The 24,247-nt window shown below is 26.9% G+C and overlaps 1 protein-coding gene across 1 annotated transcript; it reads left to right on the top strand.

Moving 5' to 3' along the window:
- The first annotated feature begins 21,408 nt into the window (after window positions 1-21,408).
- LOC135926812 (uncharacterized) lies at window positions 21,409-21,811 on the top strand. Its single transcript, XM_065462743.1, has 2 exons — window positions 21,409-21,518; window positions 21,562-21,811. The coding sequence occupies exons 1-2, from the start codon at window positions 21,409-21,411 to the stop codon at window positions 21,809-21,811; spliced, it is 360 nt and encodes a 119-aa protein (XP_065318815.1).
- Window positions 21,812-24,247: the final 2,436 nt, after the last annotated feature.

Here is a 24,247-nt window from a genome sequence, read left to right as displayed (position 1 = left end):
TAATTGGACAATCGACATGATAATATTAATCCCAATGAATTTCCTTAATTCCATTATAGATATTTTTATAGGTTTGTTAATATTTTTTATTGCAGCATATTGGTTGATTCGATAGAATTATCATATTCAAAAAAATATGATAAACATTGATAGGGAGTATGTAAAGCCAGTATCTCGCTGGATAAAGTTTTTCATTGAATTTCAGATAGTTTTAGGGATGTTTAAATTTTTTTCCTTCTATATTATATCTCTTCGTCTATTTATAATAGTAAAATTATCTGAAAATGTTGAATTATCATCCTCATTATCGTGGCTATCTTCTAAAAAGCTCTTATCAGAAGAATAATCAGATGATGAAATCTAGTCTTATTAGTAACATACATATATATTCGATTAAAAAATTTTAAATTAAACTTTTAAAATATAAAAACAGAAAAGAATATAGGAGTATTTTAGTTATCTATTTCATATTTTTTTGAAAAATAATATTAAAGTTTAATATTAAAAAATGTAATTAAAAATTACGAAAAATGTCAATTTTGAAATATAGGGAATAGCTGACATTAAATACTTGCACTTTAAATAAATATAAGAATTTATTATAAAAAAATGATTTTTATGAATGTTACTTATAAGACACAATTAAAATTTTAGCGCCAAAATAATTTACGCGGTAAAATAGGTCAGAAAATTTACTATTTGACAGATTAGTAGACAAAAGGGTTAATTAATGAATCATTTAGCTTCCATTTGCTGATCAAATTTATAATTCCCTTTAAAATAATTTACAAAACATATCCAAATTTATTTTTTAACATCAACTTTTAAAAATCTGGAAAGTGAAAGTGACCAAAATTTTAAAATCCATAATAAAAACTTAATTAATATAAAAATGGAGTTAAAATTTTTTATTTGAATTTCTTTTAAAAATTATAAAATTTATTCTTTATTAGTTATAAATACATCACAATATACCAGCCGTCCCAAGAAATAATTCGTAGGCCCTTTTAAAATCCTTAATTTACCTAAGACTTAATAGAATTCATAAAATTAGCTAGGTTCAACGTGTTTAAAATGGAATTCGCGAGTAAACAGCTTAAAATATGAATCGTAAATATTCCTTCTTTGGCCTTACAATTTTCCAAAAGAATATTACCTGGGTCTAAAATTTTTTATAAAAAATATAAGATTCTAACATAAATAATATAAAATTTAATATAATTTAACTTTGTGAATATTTACCCTGACTTTTAAAATTTTCATTTAAATAAACAAGGAGAAAATTTTTTTACTTAAATAAAAATATTCGACTTTCAAACTGGCATTTTATGTGGTGTAATAAGGTGTCATCATTTTATGGTCTGACCAGGATTTTTAAAATTTTATTATTTTAAATAATTTGTGCAGCATTTTTAAATCGTCTTATGGAAAATTATAAATTCATCAATAAATGAATCTTAAATGATTCATTAATTAATATAATTTATCGGCCCATCCTTGGTCTTGTAAATAATTTTTTTCCTTAGCTCATAAAATTTTTGCCCCTCTTAGATAAGCAAATTTGAAGAAACAAATAATGTTTTCAATAAAAATAATCAAAATATCGAATGATAAACTATATGTGATTAAGAGTTTTTTGATAAAGTATAGTACGGAAATGCTTTTCATGATAAAGTGTCATCGTAATGAAGTGTTACCGTGATAAAGTCGCGTAAAGTGGCTTTAAAAATGACGTCAGGGGATCATTTCATAAAGATATCTTACATCTTAAATTATATTCAGATCTTGCTTGGCTAGATTCTTAACATATCATTTATTTACCTGTGAACCTAATTAATTACTGCGTTCTCTTTTTTTAAATATTACTTTAAGTATTTCATTATTTTAAGTTTTAACTATAAATTCTTTAACCCCAATAAATTAATCTGAGCTGAGGATTTACGCTTTTAAGTGATTATAGGATATTTAATCTAACTACCCATTCAGCAAAATAATATATTAGAAATCTAATATCAAAAATAAAACAAACCTCGTGATTGTGGGATAAGACTCATATCATGATCAATGAATATCGCCCAATTCAAAAAAGCCAAAGTGAGATTTGTATAAATTAAATTGGGAAAAAATTTATTGACATGCCAACTAATGTTTGCAGGGTTAGGCAAATAGTTACCCACTATACTAAATTTTCGAGGAACATTTACTTCTAAAATATATAAATAATAAATATTTACCAATATTATGTGAAAATATATTTATTGAATTCCATTTTTCTGTTGATTTAATTAAAAATTTAATATTATTTAATTAAATAAAAATTACCATCGTGATATTTAGGTGGTAAAAATCTTTTTAACTCCGTCATTGCCGAGCCATAAAAAGGAAAATTTAGATTGTTACATTTTCCATCGATTTTACGAAATCTTGTCGAAGTATCGCATTCAACATTTGTGGCCAAACCACACTGGTCCAATTGAGGGAAAATTAAGAACTTTGGGACCGGTATTATTTTTATCAGTTCCAGATCCTGATTCTTAAGATTAAATCTTTTTTAATGTAAAATTAAAATATTTATAAGTTCTATAATATACATATTTATTTCTAATATGGGGTGTCTCATATATATAATTAGTCATTAAAGCAAATGACCTGGGAAAATGTTCCATAGACAAAATGCTTGAAAGTATTTTGGTCCGAAAATGTTAGAAAAGAAGATGTCTGATGGAAAATATCTTGTTATTTATTGAAAATTTATATACAAAATATTTTTTTCATCAAGCTTAAATTTAAGCTTACTTATGTGACATCAAATTAATATTTGTAATGAGAATTTTATTTTTTCATTAATATTTAAAGAATAGTACATATTAATAGAGTACTCAAAAATGAATGTGAATCGAAAATTATTCGTATTTGATTCTTTTGAACGAATCAAATAATTGGTCATTCGTAATTATACCAATCAAAAAAGAATAGTATATTTAATTATTCGTACGAATACAGTAAATTATATTATTTATTCAAAATTAACGAATATGAATAATTTATTATTAAATCTAAATTCGTTTTTGATTATTTATAGTTGATTGTTTTTTTTAAAATATGCAATTTATAAGGACCTACGGCTTCAAATCGTTAATCTTTTTATATTAAAATTTAAATATTATATTTATAACTATATATTAAATAAATATATTAAAGAAATATATTATGTAAAAGTAAATTTAATAATATGAAGCGTAACTAAGAGCATAAAAACTCCTCCTGATAAGAATTTCATTTAGAATTCAAATAGTAGAATTTTAGGGGATTGCCCGTTAGATTTCTTAGTTTCTTCCCGATGACATAAAGTAGAACGAGACCTTTGAGTGCTATATGGCTTAAGGTGTTGGCTATAACTGGGGTAAAGAGAAATTCATTAGGTAATTATCTTTTAAATAATGACAACCCTAAATTCTATAACTTTTTTATTTCACTCTTTTTTCCAAATAGGGTGATATGATTTTAAAAATTACACTCTTCTACATATCGAAAATTATAAAATAGCAAAAAATTATCAAACACATGCTCATCATGGAAGGTCACGGGTAAATTTTTAACCTCATATTAAAATCTTTAACCAAAAATGCAAATAAAATAGAATTTTGAGGTTATCAATAAACGGAAAGCCGAGTTATGGCGGTCCTCTTAGAAAGAGAACAAAATCTTTGATAAATAATTGTTTTTATAAATAATTGCGTATCTATGATGTGAAGCGGCCAATAAGTATCTGTTATATTTTACCTCTATTGTTAAGACAAGTTGGTGTGGTTCTAATTCAAGCGATGTAATATTAACTACTTGTAGTATGTATAGTCGTTAATTGCTTATTATAATAATTAACGATTACAATATATATACACACATACTCTTTTTAATATTAATAAAATAATTAAATTTATAATAAAAATGATTCATGTATTGATGTCACCTAAGTAATTTTTATTTAAGCCGAGCATAACATTTTATAAATGAATTTTTAAAATAATTTAAGACATTTTTTCCACCGGAAATTTTTCGTCGGACCTTTTCCCACCGGATCTTGCCTTTAGACAATTTTTCCATCCTACATTTTATCTTCGAACATTTTTTTCATTGGACATTGTACATTTTGTATTCCGAGATTTGCTCGATCACGGTTTTTTATGAAGTATAAATTACTTTTCCACCATTAATCCTGTTGTATTTATTAAGACATGCGCTATTTGAGACAAAGCTATTGATTCATACCGCGTGTAAGCAAAATGATTAGATGTCTCAATTGATGGTATCTCTTTAGTATAAAAATTTTTATAAATTTAAATAGTAAGACTTATATTTAATATTGGGCCTTGTAATTTTTCAAAAAAAATATGAATAAAACGTTGAGATTAGATTTTTATATTGAAAAGCTAGACCAGATTAGCATTATTAATTAAATATGTTTATTGATTAAGGAAGGAATTGTATAATTTATCCCTCTAGACTCTAAACTAGATAGACAAATTGGTAACCAAAAGATCTGATTAGACTTAGATCAATTATCATCGTGATTAAAAAATATATACAGAAAAAATAAGTATGTTATACGCAAGATGCACAGCTATAAACTATAATAAAAGCTTGTAAATTTAAAAAAAAAAGAATAAAATACTAATTCTATAATAGTGTTGTTAATCATATTTATTGATCTATAATTACATTTTCTTAATCCATTTCTATTAAAGGCTAAAACGACCAGACTAAAATTCAAATTTTTTATGGATGTTTACTTTCCCCTACCTAACATATTTTTTTTAAATGGTTTTCTTGAGGTATTGCGAAAAAGCAAATACAAATACTAGTTTTATAAAAAAATTAAATTAAAAAAAAACTTATATATTCTAATTAAATCTAAGTTTAACAAAATAATTTGCAATAGCTCTTTATTTCGTTAATATTTCTTTTCGTCGCATCCGGATTTATGGGGATAATAACGATATTAACAGGGTCACTTTCATTTATTTTAAGAGGAGCTCAGGAGTTTCTTAGATAGTTAAATTTTTTTGAAATTATCAACCTTATGTGGTTTTTGCTGCATTTCAAAACAAGTCACAAAATATCACATATTGTAAATTTGTTAATTAAATACCATAATTTTTATATATAATTAAACACTTGGATGGACATAATAACTAAGTAGTACATAATGTATTTTATAGGTCTTTGTCAACCAAATTTTAATATCATCTATTTTTTAAAATATTTTTTTATAGATTCCTGAGATCAGGCGCGTAGGCAACGAAGAGGGGGGACCCCCCCCCCCAAAGCCAAAATTTTCAGATGCCGGATTATATTTTTCAAAAATATTATTGTTAATTAATATTAATTTATATTTGTTAATATTTATTCCTATCTCATATATATATTTAATTACATTTATTTATCACATTCATCTACTAAGTTATTTTATCAATTAATTTCGATTTCAAGTTTTCCTTGGCGTAATTTACCTATTATTTTCAAATTTTAGTGGCCTAATATTCATCTAAATTTCTAGTCAAATAATAATTATCTCTGAAACTCCTTGTACAAGGGAGAAAGAAATTGCAAGCCCAACGAGATCGAGTCTCCACCATCAAGCAGTAAGAGCTTTTATGGAGTTAGAAGAGCCGATTATTAATGCTATTACTGAAATATCACAATGGTTTGAAAGAAATATTTCCTCAGAAGCAAGAAAATTATTGGATTCAATACTTATTCCAATTTTTTTTTCTCATTAGAATGTATTATTTAATTATACAACTATTTTATGTAATACTTTTCAAAAACATGACATTGACTTGATTAAGAAGATGAGAATAGCCGAGAGCATTTTATTAGAACTCAAGGAAATTAGAGATAATGTTGATGAGAATTTTATATGTTATTGTTGAGTCAAAAGCAGAGTTATACGTGTTTAATATTTTTCCCCCTCGACTTGCAGCAAGCAAGCTCATCGTCAAAACATTAATATAGGATCAGTAGAAGAGTATTATAAAAAAAAATGTCCCCTCTCCTAGATACATTTATAAGCCAAATAAATAATTGGTTTTTTCATCATGCAGCACTTACAAATCCACAGATATTACTTCCACAAAAGCCTTCCCAACCTTTTCAGATGGTGATAGAAAAAAATATATATTTTAGATTTTTATCATGAAGATGTTAAAATATCTTATGATGCATTATTAGCTGAATAACTATGATTAAAAGATTAACTATTGTTGATACAGTCCCAAAAAATGCTATGGATGCTTTGCATTATTTCAAACACATTTTAGATTATATTCCCAATATATCGTAATGGTAATATATATATATTACCAACTCTTCCCATTAGTAAACCAATGAGAGAACATTCTCTTTTTTAAGAAGAATAACAGAGCCCTGCAGAGGTACCATTTGCAGGGCACAGCCCAAATTTGTTTTAAAAATTTTTTCGGTATGCGTTTTTTTTTTAAAAATATAAATTTTTTAGGCCCGGCCCGAATTTTTTTAAAATAAATTATATTTATTTTTGATTTTTATAGCTTATAATGGCGATTTCAAATATTTAGTTTTAAAATATACAGCTCGGCACGGATATTTTTCCAAAAATCTTCAGGCCCAGCCCGGGTGTTTTTTAAAATAAATTTCGGGCCCAGCCCGGGTATGTTTAAAAAAATTATAATACGGTCCGGCCCAGGGGCCGGGCTTGCAAGTTTCTGAAAAACATACCTATGAAATACAACTTCTGAAAGTAGATTGAATGATTTGGATCTTTTGAATATTCATAGGCATTTACCGCCAAGCAAGGATAGATAATTGAAAAATTAGCCTTTTGTGTATTAATTTATATTTCCAACATTTTAATTTTTTATACTTTATATATTTTAAAGGCTCAAAAAATTCAAATATTAAATTTGGGTCATTTAAGTGATTCATATCGTAGTTATATTCACTTTATATTTTATAATTCACATTTATTTTATAGTTTTTCAATGCCGGTTTATATATATAATTTTCTTATAATTCACATTAATTTAAAATTGTGTATTAGAAAAGTTATTAGTCCTAATAAATTTATGCTTAGTATTTTTAATTAACAATAATATATCAAAAAATTGTTTTTTACACACACCCACCAATTTTTTTAATTTTATTATCACCCCCCCCCCCCAGACCAAATTCCTGCGTACGCGCCTGCCGGAGATATATAAGGGTTAAAATATATTTTTTTATAAATATGCCTCAAGTTTTAGGACAAATATTTAAAAAAATCTTTAAATTCAAATTTAATAAATGATAAAGGTCACAAAAACAATAAGGGTAATGGTATCTCTCTCTAATAAAATTATTACCACTGAACCTGATGGGGAAAATCAATATTAAAAAAAGAAATATTTACAATAAAATAATAAATATTTTAGTAAAAATAGTCGCCCTAAAAATTTTAAAATTAAAATAATGTTAAATTTAACGAAATACAACGTGCTTCCCATAGAATGATTATTTGTGGCAACATTTGGATGGATGAGATGAGGTATATATTAAAATAAAATAAAAACAAAGCGATAAAAATTGTGAAGTAATTATATTTATTTATTTGAAAAATTAGAAAGTATTTGAACAAGTTTATGAGCATTTTATAGATATTAATTTAGTAAATTTAAAAAATAAAACTGAAAAAGATAAAGAATGGATTATCTCTTATTTTCCTTAATATAAAATATATTTATACTCCTTCATCTTTACATTTAACTAAGTGGCTACGCTACACCCTCCGAGTTAAGGAATGTATAAAAATATTATAAACATTAGAAAATATTTAAAATTAGTAGAGGAAGATAAAGCGAAAGAAGTTATAATTTCGTTGATTTAGTTGCCTAAATAAATTTTGTTCCATTGAAAATATTATTAAGAAATGGATTTAAAGTATACTTCGAAGTTTTGTTTTAATTAGTTTTATTTTATCATAAACCTTTCTGCAGTGCATGGATGGTATGAATAGTTAATACATATTTATATAAAATTGATAAATTAAGGGAAAGCAGAAAAATATGAAAGTAAACGATAAGGTAAAATAAAAGAGTAGTTTCTTTCCAGTCTGAATCATAACAAGTAACAGAATTATCATCATCAGAAGAAGATAAATAATGTATGAATATAAATATATAAAATAAATTTACAATTTTCAGACTGGCAAATCTTTTGATTATTAAACTATCATGTCATCTTAACAATTACATCCCCCCTTTTGGTCATGATTTAAATATTTCGAAAGTTGAACATTTCATCAAAAACTTGAGTCATATTAAAATGGTAAAATTCACAGATAACTTCGATATCACCCTTAGCAAAGGTCTCTTCAATCATTTCCTTAAGTGTGCAAAACGAAGTTTGATTTTAAAATTTTATAGATTCGAGATTTTTCACTGAACCCAAACCCGAACCCATTTTTTTAGAAGGAAGGTTCACATCCCTGGCAAAAACACTGATTTTAAAGCTTAAATAAAATATTATATTTACAATTAAAGTATATAAAGCCTTCCTTTTTGGATTGAAATGAGCCTAGAACTTTCAAAATCAGAAGATAAACATAAAATCTTAAGCTTAGAAAAAATATTTATAAATTTAGTATCATTATATAATATAATTAAAAAATGATACTCGACAATAACTTAAATTATACTTCTTAACTGAATAGGACAATATAAGCATAAAATAAATATTTTTTATTTTAAACATATAAGTTAATATCATTCAATGGTATTCTTGAGGCAGGCACGTACGCAGGAATTTGGTCTGGGGGGGGGGGGGGGGGGGGGGATAATAAAATTTTTTAAGAAATATTAATGTTTTTTAAAAATATCGAGCATAAATTTATTAGGACTAATAACTATTTCTAATACACAATTTTAAATTAATGTGAATTATAAAAAAATTATATATAAAGAATCACTTAAATGATCCAAAATAGAAATTTGGAATTTTTTGAGCCTTAACACCAAAAGTTTCTTAGGAATAATTGCATTTTGTATGTTATATATTTACAATGTAAAATCCAATCTTCGTTGTGATTGAGCTAATTTTTCAATTATCTCATCCTTGCTTGTCATCAAATACCTATGAATATTCAAAAGATCCAAACCTTTCAATCTACTTTCAGATGTTGTACTTCTTGGTATGTTTTTCAGAGACCTGCAGGCCCGGCCCCCGGCCGGACAATATTTTAATTTTTTTAAAAATACCCGGGCCGAGCCCGAAATTATTTAAAAAAAACACCCAATCCGGGCTATATTTTTTAAAACAGCCTATATTTGAATTCGTTATTATTAGCTATAAAAATCAAAAATAAATATAATTTATTTTTAAAAAATCCGGGCCGGGCCTGAAAATTTTATTTAAAAAAAAGCCGGGCCGGGCCTGAAATTTTTTTAAAAGAAGCCGAGTCGGGCCTAAACATTTTTTTAAAAAAAGCCGGGCCGGGCCTGAATATTTTTAAAAAAAAACCCAGGTGGGCCATATAAAATCTTTAAAAAAAATCCAGGTCGTGCCCTGCAAATGGTACTTCTGCAGGTCTCTGTTATTCTTTTTAAAAAAGAGAATGTTCTCTCATTAGTTTACTAATGGGAAGAGTTTATAAACCCTTTTAATACATTGGGAATTTAATCTAAAATGTGTTTGAAATAATGCAGAACATCCATAGCATTTTTCGGGACTATATCAATCATCATAGTTAATCTTATAAACATAGCTATTCAGCTAGTAAGGCATCATAAGATACTTTAACATCTTCATAATAAAAATCTAACAAATATTTTTTTTTCTATCACCATCTGAAAAAGCTTGGGAAGGCTTTTGTGGAAGTAATATTTGCAGATTAGTAAGTGCTGCATAATGAATTAAAAATTCATTTATTTGGGTTATAAATGTATCTGTATTTAAGATATACTCTTCTACTGAATCTATATTAATGTTTTAACGATGAGCTTGTCTTGCTACAAGTCGACGAAAACAAATATTAAACACGTATATTCTGCTTTTGACTCAACAATAAAATATAAAATATGAAATTCTTCATCAACATTAGCCCTAATTTCCTTGAGTTCTGATAAAATGCTTTCCGCTATTCTCATCTTCTTAAACGAGTCAATGTCATGTTTTTGAAAAGTAATACTTAAAATAGTTGTATAATTAAATAATACATTCCAATGAGAAATAAAATTTGGAAAAAGCATTGAATCCAATAATTTTCTTGCTTCTGAGGAAATATTTCTTTCAGGACATTGTGATATTTCAGTAATAGCAAATAATTGGCTCTTCTAACTCCTTAAAAGCTGTTACTGCTTTATGGCAGAGACTCTATCGCGTTGGACAAAGTTGCAATTTCTTTTTCCCTATTGGACAAGAAGTTTCATAAATAATTATTATTTTACTAAAAATTTGAAAATGGTAGATAAATATTACGCCACTAAAAATTTGAAAATAATAAGTAAATATTACGCCGGAAAACTTGAAATCGAAATTAATTGATAAAATAACTTAGTAGATAAATGTGATAATAAATGTAATTAAATATATATTTAATATATGAGATACGAATAAATAACAAATATAAATTAATATAAACAATAATATTTTTGTAAAATATATCCGGCATCTGCATTTTTTGGCTTTGGGGGGGGGGGGGGGGGGGGGGGGGGGGATTTGTCCCCCTGCCCCCCCCCGCTGCGTACGCCAATGTCTTGAGGCGTAAAAAATGTTAAGATTTTGTCAGTAAATCACTCTGACATGCTTGCATATTTTTTAACCCCATTGAAATACACATGAATCTAGTTTAAGATCCCAAAATATTTCTAGTTCCTTTACAGTTTAGCAGAATTGAACAATGATTAAATTTAATCGATGACAATAGCACCCAGCATTTGGAGCTTCAGCTCTGATCAAAGCCCGTACTCCGTTGATCCTTCACCTCAAGTTTGAAGAACCATTATAGCTTTACCCAACTCGAGGGGTAAATTCGTGGAATTAAGTTTGCATATTATATTTTTTTAAATATCAACACTAGTCATCCGTACAATATATAGCAATAAGTCTTTCAACTGGCTTTGGTGTTTCACCATTTTTAATTTACTATTGAGATGTATCTTAGTGATCTGCATCGAGTCTAATTTTTCAGGCCTAGTCCGAAATTTTTTTTATAAAGTTTTTCCCGGCTCGACCAGAACCAGAAATTTTTTTTGAAAAAATTTACCGGCCCGGCCCGAATTTATTTAAATATAAAAATTAATTTTTATAATTACTCAAAATAAACGAAATATGTTATATAGCGTCTAGTTTCTATAAATAAAATCAAATATTTTTTACATAAAAAATTCAACATAAAATTGATAAATTTAGATATATTTAAAAAAAATTCTAAGGCCCGACCAGACAAGGTCCGAATTTTCTTAAAAAATATTAGGCCTGACCAAGCCCGACTACATTTGCAGATCTCTAATGTATCTATTAGATTCAATTTATTTTTGAATTTTTTTTATATCTATATATTATTATACGATAATAGATTGGAATATAGTTTGGATTATAATTTTTTTTGTTTTTTATCCCTTTCATTTTATTTGTATATATAATTTGAGAACAGGTTCAGAATCAACAAAAAATTTATAAAACCTATCAAATAGCCTTCTTGTTGCGTGTTCCCCCAGAAGGCTTGGCTACTAGAAATCAAATAACCAAGACATCTTATTTTTATTCTTATGATTGAGCAATTATTATTAACACATTCTTTTGGGATTTTAATATCGAATACAAGTCTCCCATAAGCCATCATATGTGTCTGTGTAGATTCATGTAAAATAATATGTAATTGATATTCTGCCATTTATTTAATCTAAGCTTTCAATAAATGAATTAAAATTAAATTTTTTTTAATAGATCCAATTTTATCTCCATTCTCGACTCTATGTCAAACAATATATCTCTTTAATCCCGGCACTCCCTTTCCCCCCTTTTTTTAAATATTTTTGATTATATAATTTTTAATACATATTTATTTATTTTTTAAATTTATTTTTATTAAACTATGTGAATATTTGAAATTGAAAATAAAATTGAAATAAAATATTTACTTGTAAAAAATTTTTTTTAAAAAAATTAAAAAATAAAAGTTTCTAAAAAAGTACCAACAATATTTTCCTATGAATCAATTGCTTCAAATGCCTGTACCCCCATATAAATTTTAGGAAGCAGTTGCTTCGTATCCCCTCCCTAAACAAAATATTTAATCTGGATTAATTTTGAAAAATTAATGTAAATTAATAAATAATAACATACATAGTCAGCCATGTGCATGTCTATTTTACATGCATTTATCGAGGACAAATTTTATTGCAGAAATATTTGTATATTTAACCTGGATATTTTTTTAGATGTTATTATAAAGGAATAAATAATATTACAAACGAATATTATTTTAATTTTCATTAAATTTTAGAATCGGAGGTGGGGGTGCCCTAAATGTACATAGTCATGGTTTGAGTCATACAACCCTACCACATCCGATTCTAAATCTTATAACGTTATTGTATAACCCATACCCCCCCCCCTCCTCCTCCGCGATAGAGGGCACTGAATATTGTATATCTAATATATATATATATATATCTAAATTTTGTAATTTTCAAATTAAGGGAGAATAAAATGATTTGTATTTAAATTTCTTTGTCAAACAATAAGAGCAGTTCAAAGATAAAATTTTTTATTGTATATCCTATTAGGCAGGGTTGGGTAAATTTTCAGAAAATTGTATTCGGATACAGATACAGATACTTTATAAAATTTTGTATTTAAGATACAAGATATTTTAGAAAAATTTTAATAAGATATAAGATACAAGATACTTGTATTTTTTTTAAAAAAAAGTATCTAAGATACAAGATAATTTTTTAAAAAAACTTTAAATAGTCAAAATCAAAATGTATAAAGATTTATTTTCTTATCTATAATATAAATTTATAACAAAATATTTAAAATAAATTGTAGAAAATAACAATAATTATATAATTAGTAAATAATAATAAATCAGCATTATTTATTATATTATTAATTTTTCAAATGATTTATCGTTCAATCTTTGACGATTTGGTCTATTAACCATATTAGCAAAGCTAAATAATCTTTCAACGGGGGGGCTGAGGAGGGTAATATTGTGTTATATTTAATAAATATTTCTTTTATATATTTGTAACTATTTAACATATTTATACTCCGCCTGTCATCTTTCATATAATTTAGGACCTCTATTTCAATATCATTTATTGAATTATTAGAATTGGATGTGGTACTTTTAAGGCAAAAGTAATCATCATCTTCATCAATTGAAGATTTTGTTGAAGTATTAATTTCAATATTATTTTTAAAAACAATTAAAACTTCATGTAATAAAAAATCCTGAAGGTACTTTTTTTAAAATAGGGATGAGAAATAGTTGCCAAAAATGCACTTTTAAAATTGTTATCAAAATCATATATATTTTTAAATCTTTTATTTAAATAATTTTCTATGGCAATGGCTAATGGTTTGCAAAATTGTAGAATGGTTTGAATTAAATTTGTAATTTTTTTTAACGACATTTAAAATTGGAGCTGATTCTCCATAATAGCAGTTGATTTCACTCTGTATTTTGTCAATCGCTATAGCCAATGGGGCCATTATATTGCAATATTCTTCTAAATATTGAATTTCAATATCTCTTAATTTAGGAAATTCTAATTTTTGACATAATTTAGGAAGTTCGCCTTTAAATTTTAATAAACTATGAAGACTATCATACAAACTATTCCATCTAGTGCAACAAGGTGTAACTAATTGTTTTCCTAAAACTGCTTTGATAAATTCTGCAGTTTTAGGCCTATTATTTGCATTCCATAGCTTAGTACATTTAGCTATTGCAGGATGATGAATTTTAGAAATGTTAGGAGAATCCTTAATAGCTCTCTCGACATTGTGGCAATTAGACTTATCGTATGGCACAAACAACGAATGTGTTGAGGCAATGTTATTGAGGCTTCTTTAGACCCTTAAATAAACAAATAAATAATTTTATTTTAATAAAAATTTTTACTAAATTTACAATATCATAATAAATTTTAAAGAAGTATTAAATAATACTTTCAATGATTTCGAATTCTATACATTCATCATCATTGATGTCAAAGTCATTCTCTAAAGCTTCCATAGAATATCCAAACTCCTTGAAAGCTTTCTTAAAGTTAGAGCCGTTATCTGTAACAGTTGCTATAACTTTTTCGTCAATACCAAAGTCACGATGAATTTCTTTATTATGATCATCTTGAAGTACTTCAAAAAATTTGCCATTAAGTATGCTTAGTTTAAATTTATTGTTATAATTTTCGGTTGAAGAATCATCTGAAGACAAAGATAAACATATTATTCTATTTTCTTCTTCCATAATTTTAAAATAGACAGATATAAAACGATTCAAATATGGTAGTTCTAATTGTTAGCAAATTGCTATATGACGACCAACGTCAAATATCAAAAATTATCTTAAAATATCTAAATTTTGATTAAATTTTTCATTTAAATCTTAAAACAATATCATTTTAAATTTTAATACTATTTAAATTAACTAATATAATTTTTTTTAAAGTATCTGTATCTTTTTGAATACAAAGTTGGTTAAGATACAAATACTTTTAAATAATATGTATCTTAGATACTGGATACAAGATACTTTCCAAAATTTTAAAAAAGATACAAATATCCGCGATACAGCCCAATCCTGCTATTGGGCACAGTATACTAATACTGAGCATATAAAGAAAATATTTGGGTTAATTAAATTTGTGTATTGGCGAAAAGTTTTTGATTGGAAATAACGAAATACAGATTGATTATTAGGTTTAAGGAGCTTAAAATTTTAAATGTTCAAAATATTTAAAATTGAAAAAAAATTCCAATAAAATTTATTATACATTTTTATAAAATGGCCGTTATAAAATATTATCAAATTTTCATTCATTTAAAAGCAGAGATCTGCAAAACGAAAGATCTTGAAATTTAAAATAATATAATTGTAAAGATATAATAAATTTCTATAAATAACTTTTTTGATAAGCATTCATTTCTATCATAGCCTCTATATGGGCATTATTAGCGCCAATTTGAGTGAAAAACAGAATTTTGTTTTCATCCAATTTTCTGTCAGTGTACTTTTGTAAGTTGTTAAAATCACCTGTGATATTTTAATATATTATGTTAATACGAAACGATTATCTCTTATATTAGATATTTTATAATTGAATATTGTTATTGTTTTAATTTTAAAAATAATATATATATAAATATTTACTTATTTCACGCCAGTGAGATAAATTCAAACTTGATAGATATTCACATGGCAAGGGAAAGTTGCTAAAAGGTCAATATTATAAAATATTTTAGAGTTATCAAGAAGTATTTAATCCACCTGTTGGCATCAGCAACTAAGAAAGAATCTGGTTGTATATTCTTATGTATGTCCATAGTTTGGCAAAGAATTCTTGAAAGTTTTATTTTCTTTATCTCGTTAATTTGATCTAAGCAAATTAAAAGATGATAATTATTTATAAAAATATCCTAAACTATTATTTAAACTTAATTCTGTCGCATTTAAAAATATTTTATTTCAAAGGGCAGGAATGTGTTGGTATTATTTAATATATAAAAGCAGATGTTAATAATTTTTGAAAACAATATTATTTTCTAACGTGAAGTAAATTTGTTTGGTTCGATATTTGATTCGTACCAAAACCGATCCCCTCGTCTTAGTCTCATAAATTGATCCGCCATTATACAAGAAGCGGTTGGTCCAAATGTGCCAAAATCATCATTCTGAGTATGCGCCTCTAACAGGAGACCGACCAATAAATCAATGTCTTCGACATTGCTGTTTATTTTATTTATTTATAAATTTAGTCATGATTAATTTGCATTTCTATTTTTGGAACACATCAAATGTTATAGAGGTGTGATGTGATTTTTGTATTACCATAATTTAATATTGAAATTTTTAAAAATTTAACATTTCTCCTCATGTATTAGGAAATTATGAAATATAATTTATATAAATAAAGTTTTAGTAAAAACCTGTATAAGGCGTTGAGTAAGACACTCCTCTCTTCCCCAAATATGGTTGCCAATTGTTCAAAATCGTTAATATTATCCGGTTTAATTTTGCAGTACCTTCTCCAAGCCATGTAGCCAGGCGTTCCATGATCCCGACCTTTGTGAATGTAATAACTTATGATGTCTAACCCTAATGGAATATGCGATGATACAGATGATATCTTATAAGTCTGGTTTTTTTATATTATATAATAATCCACTATATTGCTTTTTTAGTCACATAGTCTCATTTTTAAACCAAGTTAGCAAGTTATGAGGCATATTTTTAAAAAAAGTCCCGTTGAAAAAGGACAATATGTAACTAAAAAGTGATATATTCCTTATCTTATTTTGGTGCATAAAAGAAAGAAGGAAAGAAAGAACACAAGAAATCTGATGAAGGCCGACTTCTAGACAGGACGTTTTTTAAAAACTGTAAAAAAACACAATTTATATGATTCCAAATACTATCTATTAAAGTTATGTAATTATACATAAGATTGTTTTACTAATATTTAAAAGATCGGCTCTATAAGTTTTATAATATACAACCAGGGATCCAAACCGAAACGAATATCGGTTCGGTTCAGGTTCGGATAAAAGGTTCAGGTTCGGTTCGTAAAAAATAAAAATATCTGTTAGGTTCGAACCTCTAAAAACGGTTTGGCTTTTATATTCAACCAACATTCGAATTATGCATAGGGAAAAAAATTTTTTATTTCATAATTAAAATAAAAAACACATACATAAAACCTTCTTTTTTATAAATTGAACATTATAAAATAATATTTAATTTATAAATAAAACAAATAAATATCAATGATTAATTTTAATATGAACAATTACTTAAAAAATTTTTTATTAAGTTGCACAATTAATATATTTTCAAAATTCGTCTCACTCAAATTACATCTATAAGGAGATAATATATAATTAATTGTTGAAAAACATCTTTCCTCACTAACTTGGGTAGCCGGCACTGCCAGTATGATATCAGATTTGATGTGTCATTTATAATACTATATGTAAATAATTTATATATTGGAATTAATTTTTCTCTAGGCATATAATTTATAAGCTTAAAATATTTAAAAAATGTTGTAAAATGGCAATATACATAAAAATTATGACTGATACTTATCAATCAAATGTGATTGATAATAATCTTTAAAACAATTCGAATATAATTAAAATTTTTGCAATAAAGTAGTAATAACTTACACATTATTTTATAAGCATATAATTATGAGAATCGAACCGGTTCAGAGGCATTTTAGTGGTTCGGTTCAGTTTCGGCTAGTAAAAGTTCGATAAAAAATACCGGTTTTTAGCGGTTTAATGGTTCGGTTCAGGTTCGTGGATCCCTGTATACAACTAAGGTTCTACACAAAGCGCTATTCTTTATAAGCCTGGAATAAATATTCATTGTATTTTAAAAATTAAATTCTTCATCCTTCTTTAGATAGACTCTGCTGTCATGTCACATTCATTCAAGAATGGTTAGAATTTATCTCTATCACTTGCATACTTCATTTACTTCTGTCGAGTATTCTCCGACCATAGACTCTGGCGTAGACAGGATTTATCCACATTAGATATTATCCAGTAGTTATTTTAATTTTCTATCTAAAATATGTAAAAGTTTACTGAACAATTGGAAGCAGCACTAATTCTCAAATCTATGTCAATATCTTGTGCTTTATTAGTGCTTATGAGTGCTCAGTGTAGTAGCCAATAATGTAATATATAATGAATGGTGCAATAAACTATTAAATTTATAAATATAAAAGTATCTATTAAATACAAATAAATAGCATTTTAGAAATTTTTCACGCCAAGGGGTCGCCGTATTAAAAATTGGCGCTAAGGCGCGGAGGAAAAATTAATTGCATGATGATAGGAAATAAATTGAAATGGACTAATGTGCCTCTCTAGCTCCTCTTAATTAGCAGGAAAATTTTAAATTTTGGGAATTTAATTATGAAACTGGAGTTAGTCGAATAAAAAATTGACTATGGCTCCTGCTTTTTTTTAGATAATATTAAAAATAATATATGATTATATACATAAAACTATACTCTATAAAGGGCCTTATAAAAAAATTTAAGAATATAATCTTTTTTTTAAATTTTATTTTTTGTAAAAGTGAAAATTTTGTCCAACAAGCCATAGAAGAGTGTTTAAACTTTGGTATAAAATTAAATTTATATATTATATATTTTAATAAAAATTCTGTCATTTAAAAATCTTTATTTCACCAAAATTTTATTTCTTTAATTTTTGGTCTATAGAGGTAAACTAATAAACTATATTAGGATAAAATTTTAACCTTCTTGTGTATTTAATTTTAAAATGAGTTTAAGTGGTTTGCCAAGCCCTGGGGTTAACCTAACCCGATCCCCCCTAAATAAAATCAGATAATTTTTAACTACGTTTTTATTGGTTTTAAAAAGTGAATTAAAAATTTTTTGACATAAATATTTCAATTATTTAAAATTATTTTTACACTTTCTCATGAGGGGGCAAAGATTGTCAAATTGATTTTAAAACGATAGTCCACAAAAATAAAATAGATTATATATAATACCTTATTTAACAAGTCTTTCAAAAATACATTAAGCACCATGGAATCTGAATTTTTCTTCACTAGAATGTTTTGCTTATTCGAAAGCTTTTCAAGTTCGGCATCTTGAACATCAATTGTAGTATTGAATATATTCGGTCCCCATAAATAAGCAAAAGGTGCGATAGATACAGAGAGAACATTTGATGTGGTAGAGTCAATGTCTAAATCATATTCTTTTAAAACAGTTTCAAATATTTTCTTACTAATAATTTCAAGTTAAAATAGTGAAATTTTATCTTTAATGTGACATTTTGATATATATTCTGTTCGATGGTTCGAGTTCCTTAAGAACTTGGATTAAAATTTTATATAGTTTCGATTTTCGTCTAGGTTCATAAATTCATACCGTTCAGGGTAAGGTTCATAAAGACTCGGTTTAATGTAATTCGAAAAAGAACGTATAGATTTGATAAGTTTTGAAATTGTTCTTAAAAAAGGGATTAACCGATATTGATAACATGTTTAAACAGACTCATTTAGCTTTTTAATAGTGCTCAAATAATTTTATTTTACGAAAATTTTTATAAAATAAATATAACAAATAAAATTAAATGAATAAAAAATTGATATGCAAACGTAGGAATTCACTATGAAGGAGAGGGGGAGGGGATATTTAATTTTTTTTAAGTTTCAGAAATTTATTAGGACTAGTACTAAAAATATTGACAATTTATAATACACAAATTTAAATATATGAATGATAAAATATTAAATGCATATGATCGACGTATGAATCACTATAAAATAAATGTCTGGAAAAGAATTTTGTAAAAAAAATATAAATTTTTTAAGCGTTTAAAATTTAATATATAAATTTAATATATAAATTTAAATTATATTTTAAAAAAATGTTGGAAAAATAGATAAACCCAAAAAATATTCTAAAGAATTATTGCATGCATAAAAACTTACAAGTATTCCAAAAAAAAGGTGTATAAAAGATAGGAAAAAATATAATTAAGAATCATATAAATTTATAATTTAAATTCAATTTTCTTTGGGATTGAGTTCGTTTTTCAATGATTTTATTAGTGCTTGGTGTAAACTCCCTATGTATATTAAGAAGGGCTAACCCATTCTATCCAGAAGTAATAGTTCACAGTAGTGACGTCAAACAGTCTGAAGATTCTGCTCTTAGGTGGCATAAAGGTTTGAACATCTATTAACGAAATACCGAGGCTTAATAGCTAAAATAATAAGTTAGATATTAAATCGGTTCAAATAGAGCAGCAACATTACTTCTCAGGGTTTTTATTCTTGTTAAAGAAGAAAATGTTTTTTCACTGGTTGAAGGACTAATAAGTAGAATTGTTAAAATATATAATAATTTTTATATATTAAGAAAATAGTCTAAAATATGTTTGAAATTATGCGAAGCATCAATAACATTTTTTGGAACATTATCAACCATATTTAACCTTTACCATAATTTACATTCAGGTAGTAATGCATCTTGGGATACTTTAACATCACAATAAAAATCTACCAGATATTTAACTTTTCCTTTGTCAAATTTGAAATAGATTCGGAGTACACCCTGATTAATCAAGATCTCTTCATTTATTTGAATTATAAAAATCCAAGAAGGAGATATTTTATAGTATTCTTCAACTGACCTTATAATTGGAACGACCGGTTTCCCCGCTACTAGTCGAGGTAGACATATATTAAATTCATAGAGCTCTGCTTTAGATATAAAATTTGCCCTAATTTTCTTAAGTTCTAATATAATGCTTTCAGATATTCTCATTGTCTCAATCAAATCGATGTCATTTTTTTGAAAGTGAAATGGTCACAAATGATTTGGTAAGAAATTTTAAAATGGTAGATAAATATAACACTATGGAAAATCAGAAATTGATATTAATTCATAGATTAATTAGTAGCGCATTTTCTTCTACTGTGAGTGTGATAAATATGAATTGAAATGTATATGCAATAAAGGGTAGGAATAAGTATACTTTCGAAAAACATTTTAGTCGGCATCTAAACTTTTTGGTTTTAAGGGGGGTGATTGTCCCAACCCTGCTACGTATGCGTCTGATTCAAAAATATATCTCAGTCTTATTCTTTATGAAAACGATTAATATAATAACGCCTAAAATAAATATTCTTAACTATTTTAAACCGGTATTATTGTCTATAATGGATCGCCGGGGTGGCCTAGTGGGTTATAATGTAGGCTTGGAACAGAAAATCCCAGGTTCAATCCTGGTAAGGAACATAAAAATTTTCAGGTTTTTCTTCGATGACTGATGTGTAAAGACATATGGTAAGATGAATTTAGGAGCTTAGAGATGACACCCCGGTCACCGACAGGCCTGGACAGCCGGGTGCTAAGGATATTTGTCCAATAAACAAAAATGAAGGAAATACAAAAATAGAAATATGAAAGCTAGGGCGTTCCCTCCAAGCGACGCGCAGGATGTAGACCTCCATCCTGTGAAAAGTAAAATAAAGGTCAAAGCAAAGAAGACAAGGTTAGCAAGTTTGAATATTGGTACACTTAAAGGTAAGAAGAGAGAATTGGCAAAATTTTGAACAAGAGAAAAGTTGTACAAGATACGAAATGGAAAGGTCAGAAGACTTTAATGATTGGATATGGGTGTAAATTGTACTATAATGGAATTCCTAGCAATAGGAACGGTGTCGGCATTATCCTCAGTCAAGATCTAACCTCCTCAGTGGTAGAAGTTAAATAGTAAAACTCTGCATTGGTCAATCAATACTACACATCCTTTCAGTACTCCTCAAACGGGTTGCAAAGAAGAGGAGAAAGATGACTTTAGATCTATCGTTGATGAAGCTGTAATGGAAATCCCTAGGGATGACCTAGAAATAATAGGTGGTGATTTAAATGCGCATGTGGGAAAAGCAAGAGACAGCTACAAAAGGCATCATGGTGGTTTTGGATATGGAGAAAGAAATGATGAAGGAGAGCACGTACTGAAATTTGTGCAAGCCTTCGACCTTGCCTTAACCAACACCTACTAGGAAAAAAGTCAGTCATTTAATAACATATGAAAGTGGTACAAGGAAAACACAGATAGATTACATGTTAATCTCTCACAGAAGATAAAAAGATGTAATAGACTGCAAAGTCATCGGAGAAGATAGAGCCGCGCAACAAGTACTAGTCATGGATTTACACATCTCAAATAAATCCACTGAAAATAAGATAAAACTTGAACCATGCGTCAAATGGGGTAAATTAAAAACAATGACAGATGCCTTTGCAATCAATGCAAACATTGAAATAATAGATTCCTCACAAGTCAGTGAAAAAATGTGGACAGACCTTTCATTCAGATTAATAGACACTGCTAAATTGACACTAGGCATGACAAGGGGAGGTAACAAATCCTACAAAGAACTATAATGGTGGAATGAAGAGGTACAAACAGAGTTGCCAGGTCAAAATTTTTAAATTGCGGGAGAAATTTGGTATTATGCGAATATAAAAATTGCGTTAGAAATATAAAAATTGCTAAAAAAAAATTTTGCTGATTCGCCTATTATTTTTATAATTAGTTTATATAAATACAAAGTCGGTAACTATTTTTCAAAATAAAATACGTCTTGATTTATTAGAATATATTAATTTATAAAAAAAACCAAAGATCTTTTTTAAATATAAAGAATGTAAACAAGATAAAATTTTATTAAAAAAATCAATTTTAATTTTACAATTAAAAATATATTTTATGTGAATGTACCGCAAAACGACCGCAATTGGAAATCTACCGTGTGTGTACATAACATTATGGGGATAGGCGCTTAATTATCACCTATCACGTTTAAATATAGAATAAGGTACTCCAAAAATAAGAAATAATACAGATGTAACTACAGTTGCGGCAATTTTAATCACTTATCCTGTAGTGCAACACTAATATAAATGAAAACTATACTTGTAGAAATGAGCAAGGCTATCATCAATGTTTTAGGACCTAAATCCAGGAGGTCAAATCTTGACGATTTGAAAGATGGGCATACATATGCAATTCTAACAGATGCATATAATAAGGGAAATATTAAAATATTTCCCTTGATCCTTAGCTATTTCAACAAAATTAAGGTCGTTTCAATAAAACTATTAAATTTTTTTCCCTCAAATAATGAAAAATCCAAAGACATAATGGTAAATATAGCAGATTCGAGATTATCAAAAAATTGCATGTCAGCTTTATGATCTGATAATGCCTCAGTGAATTTGGTAAAAACAGAGTGTATTTACAGAATTGAGTCAGCACAATGTTGGTTGGGATATGTTCCTAATATCCGCCATCGATAGAATTTTAAAATTTTATAAACCTTTAAAAAAATATTTCTTAAATAAAGATGATAAAAGCTGATCTAACATTTTGAAAATTTTTTCCCAATAATGAATGGCAGAGGTATATTTAGGAATGATTCATGTAGGAAATCTACTAAATGCTGTTAATGTGTAGTTGCAATCAGAAGAATCTTAACAAAGATTCACCAAATTATGCTGCAGATGTGTTCATCTTTACAGTAAATAATTGACAATAAATTTTATAGCGCCATTGCTAAAACTTAATTATATTTTATTTGAGATTTAAATAATAGAACTAAATGTTTACCGTCGTTATTGAGATATTTATAAAATTCCTGGCATGACATATTATATATTTGTTTAACCATTAGCTCGGCCTCTAATGTTGTTAAAACAATCCGATTTCTCTCATTTATCCAGGCAGTCCTCATCAGGCTAAAAATGCGCTCGGATGAGGCATTAGAATGAGGTAAGGAGAAGACATACTCGCATATTTTTTCCAAGCATGGGGATTTATCGTTATTACGAAAGAATTCTACCCATTTCTCCTCTGCTTTTAGACCATCTAACTTTAAATATTTTGGCGAATCATAAAAAAAGAGAGAATTACAATCTCCTCAAATAAGACATCAATGTCTTTTCGGTATTTTTAACATATTTATTAAATTAAAAAACCATCAATTGATAGTTTCTGTTCCAAGGTCATAATATTTATACATTTGTAAATAGAGTTATTAAAATCAAATTTTGATTGTAAATATTCTAAAATTGTTTTAATAAAAATATCTGCTTCATTTAAAAATGTATTAATTATAATATTATTTGAACATTTTAATATAATATTTTTAGCAATAGCGCCATAAACCTATTATCAATTTTTAACTGTAGAGATGAACAGAGCTGCAGCATGATTTTGTGAATCTTTACCACTTCACCAATTCTTTTAATTCATTAACTCTTTTAGTTGATAAACTAAATTCGTTAAAACATTTCATCACAATTATTTCGACATCCACAGATAGTACCATTACCTTCTTGGAAGAATTATGTAGTATATGGCATATACAGTCAATTGGTATTAATTCATTATTAGGCTGCCTCAATTCAGTAACTTTGGTTTTTGCCAAAATTTA

This window comes from Gordionus sp. m RMFG-2023, chromosome 3 (genome assembly GCF_954871325.1).
Source record: "Gordionus sp. m RMFG-2023 chromosome 3, tfGorSpeb1-WG-v2, whole genome shotgun sequence".
Lineage (NCBI taxonomy): Eukaryota > Metazoa > Nematomorpha > Gordioida > Chordodea > Parachordodidae > Gordionus > Gordionus sp. m RMFG-2023.
The sequence above is the reverse complement of the archived record's forward strand: the minus strand, read 5'-3'. Positions and strand labels throughout refer to the sequence as shown.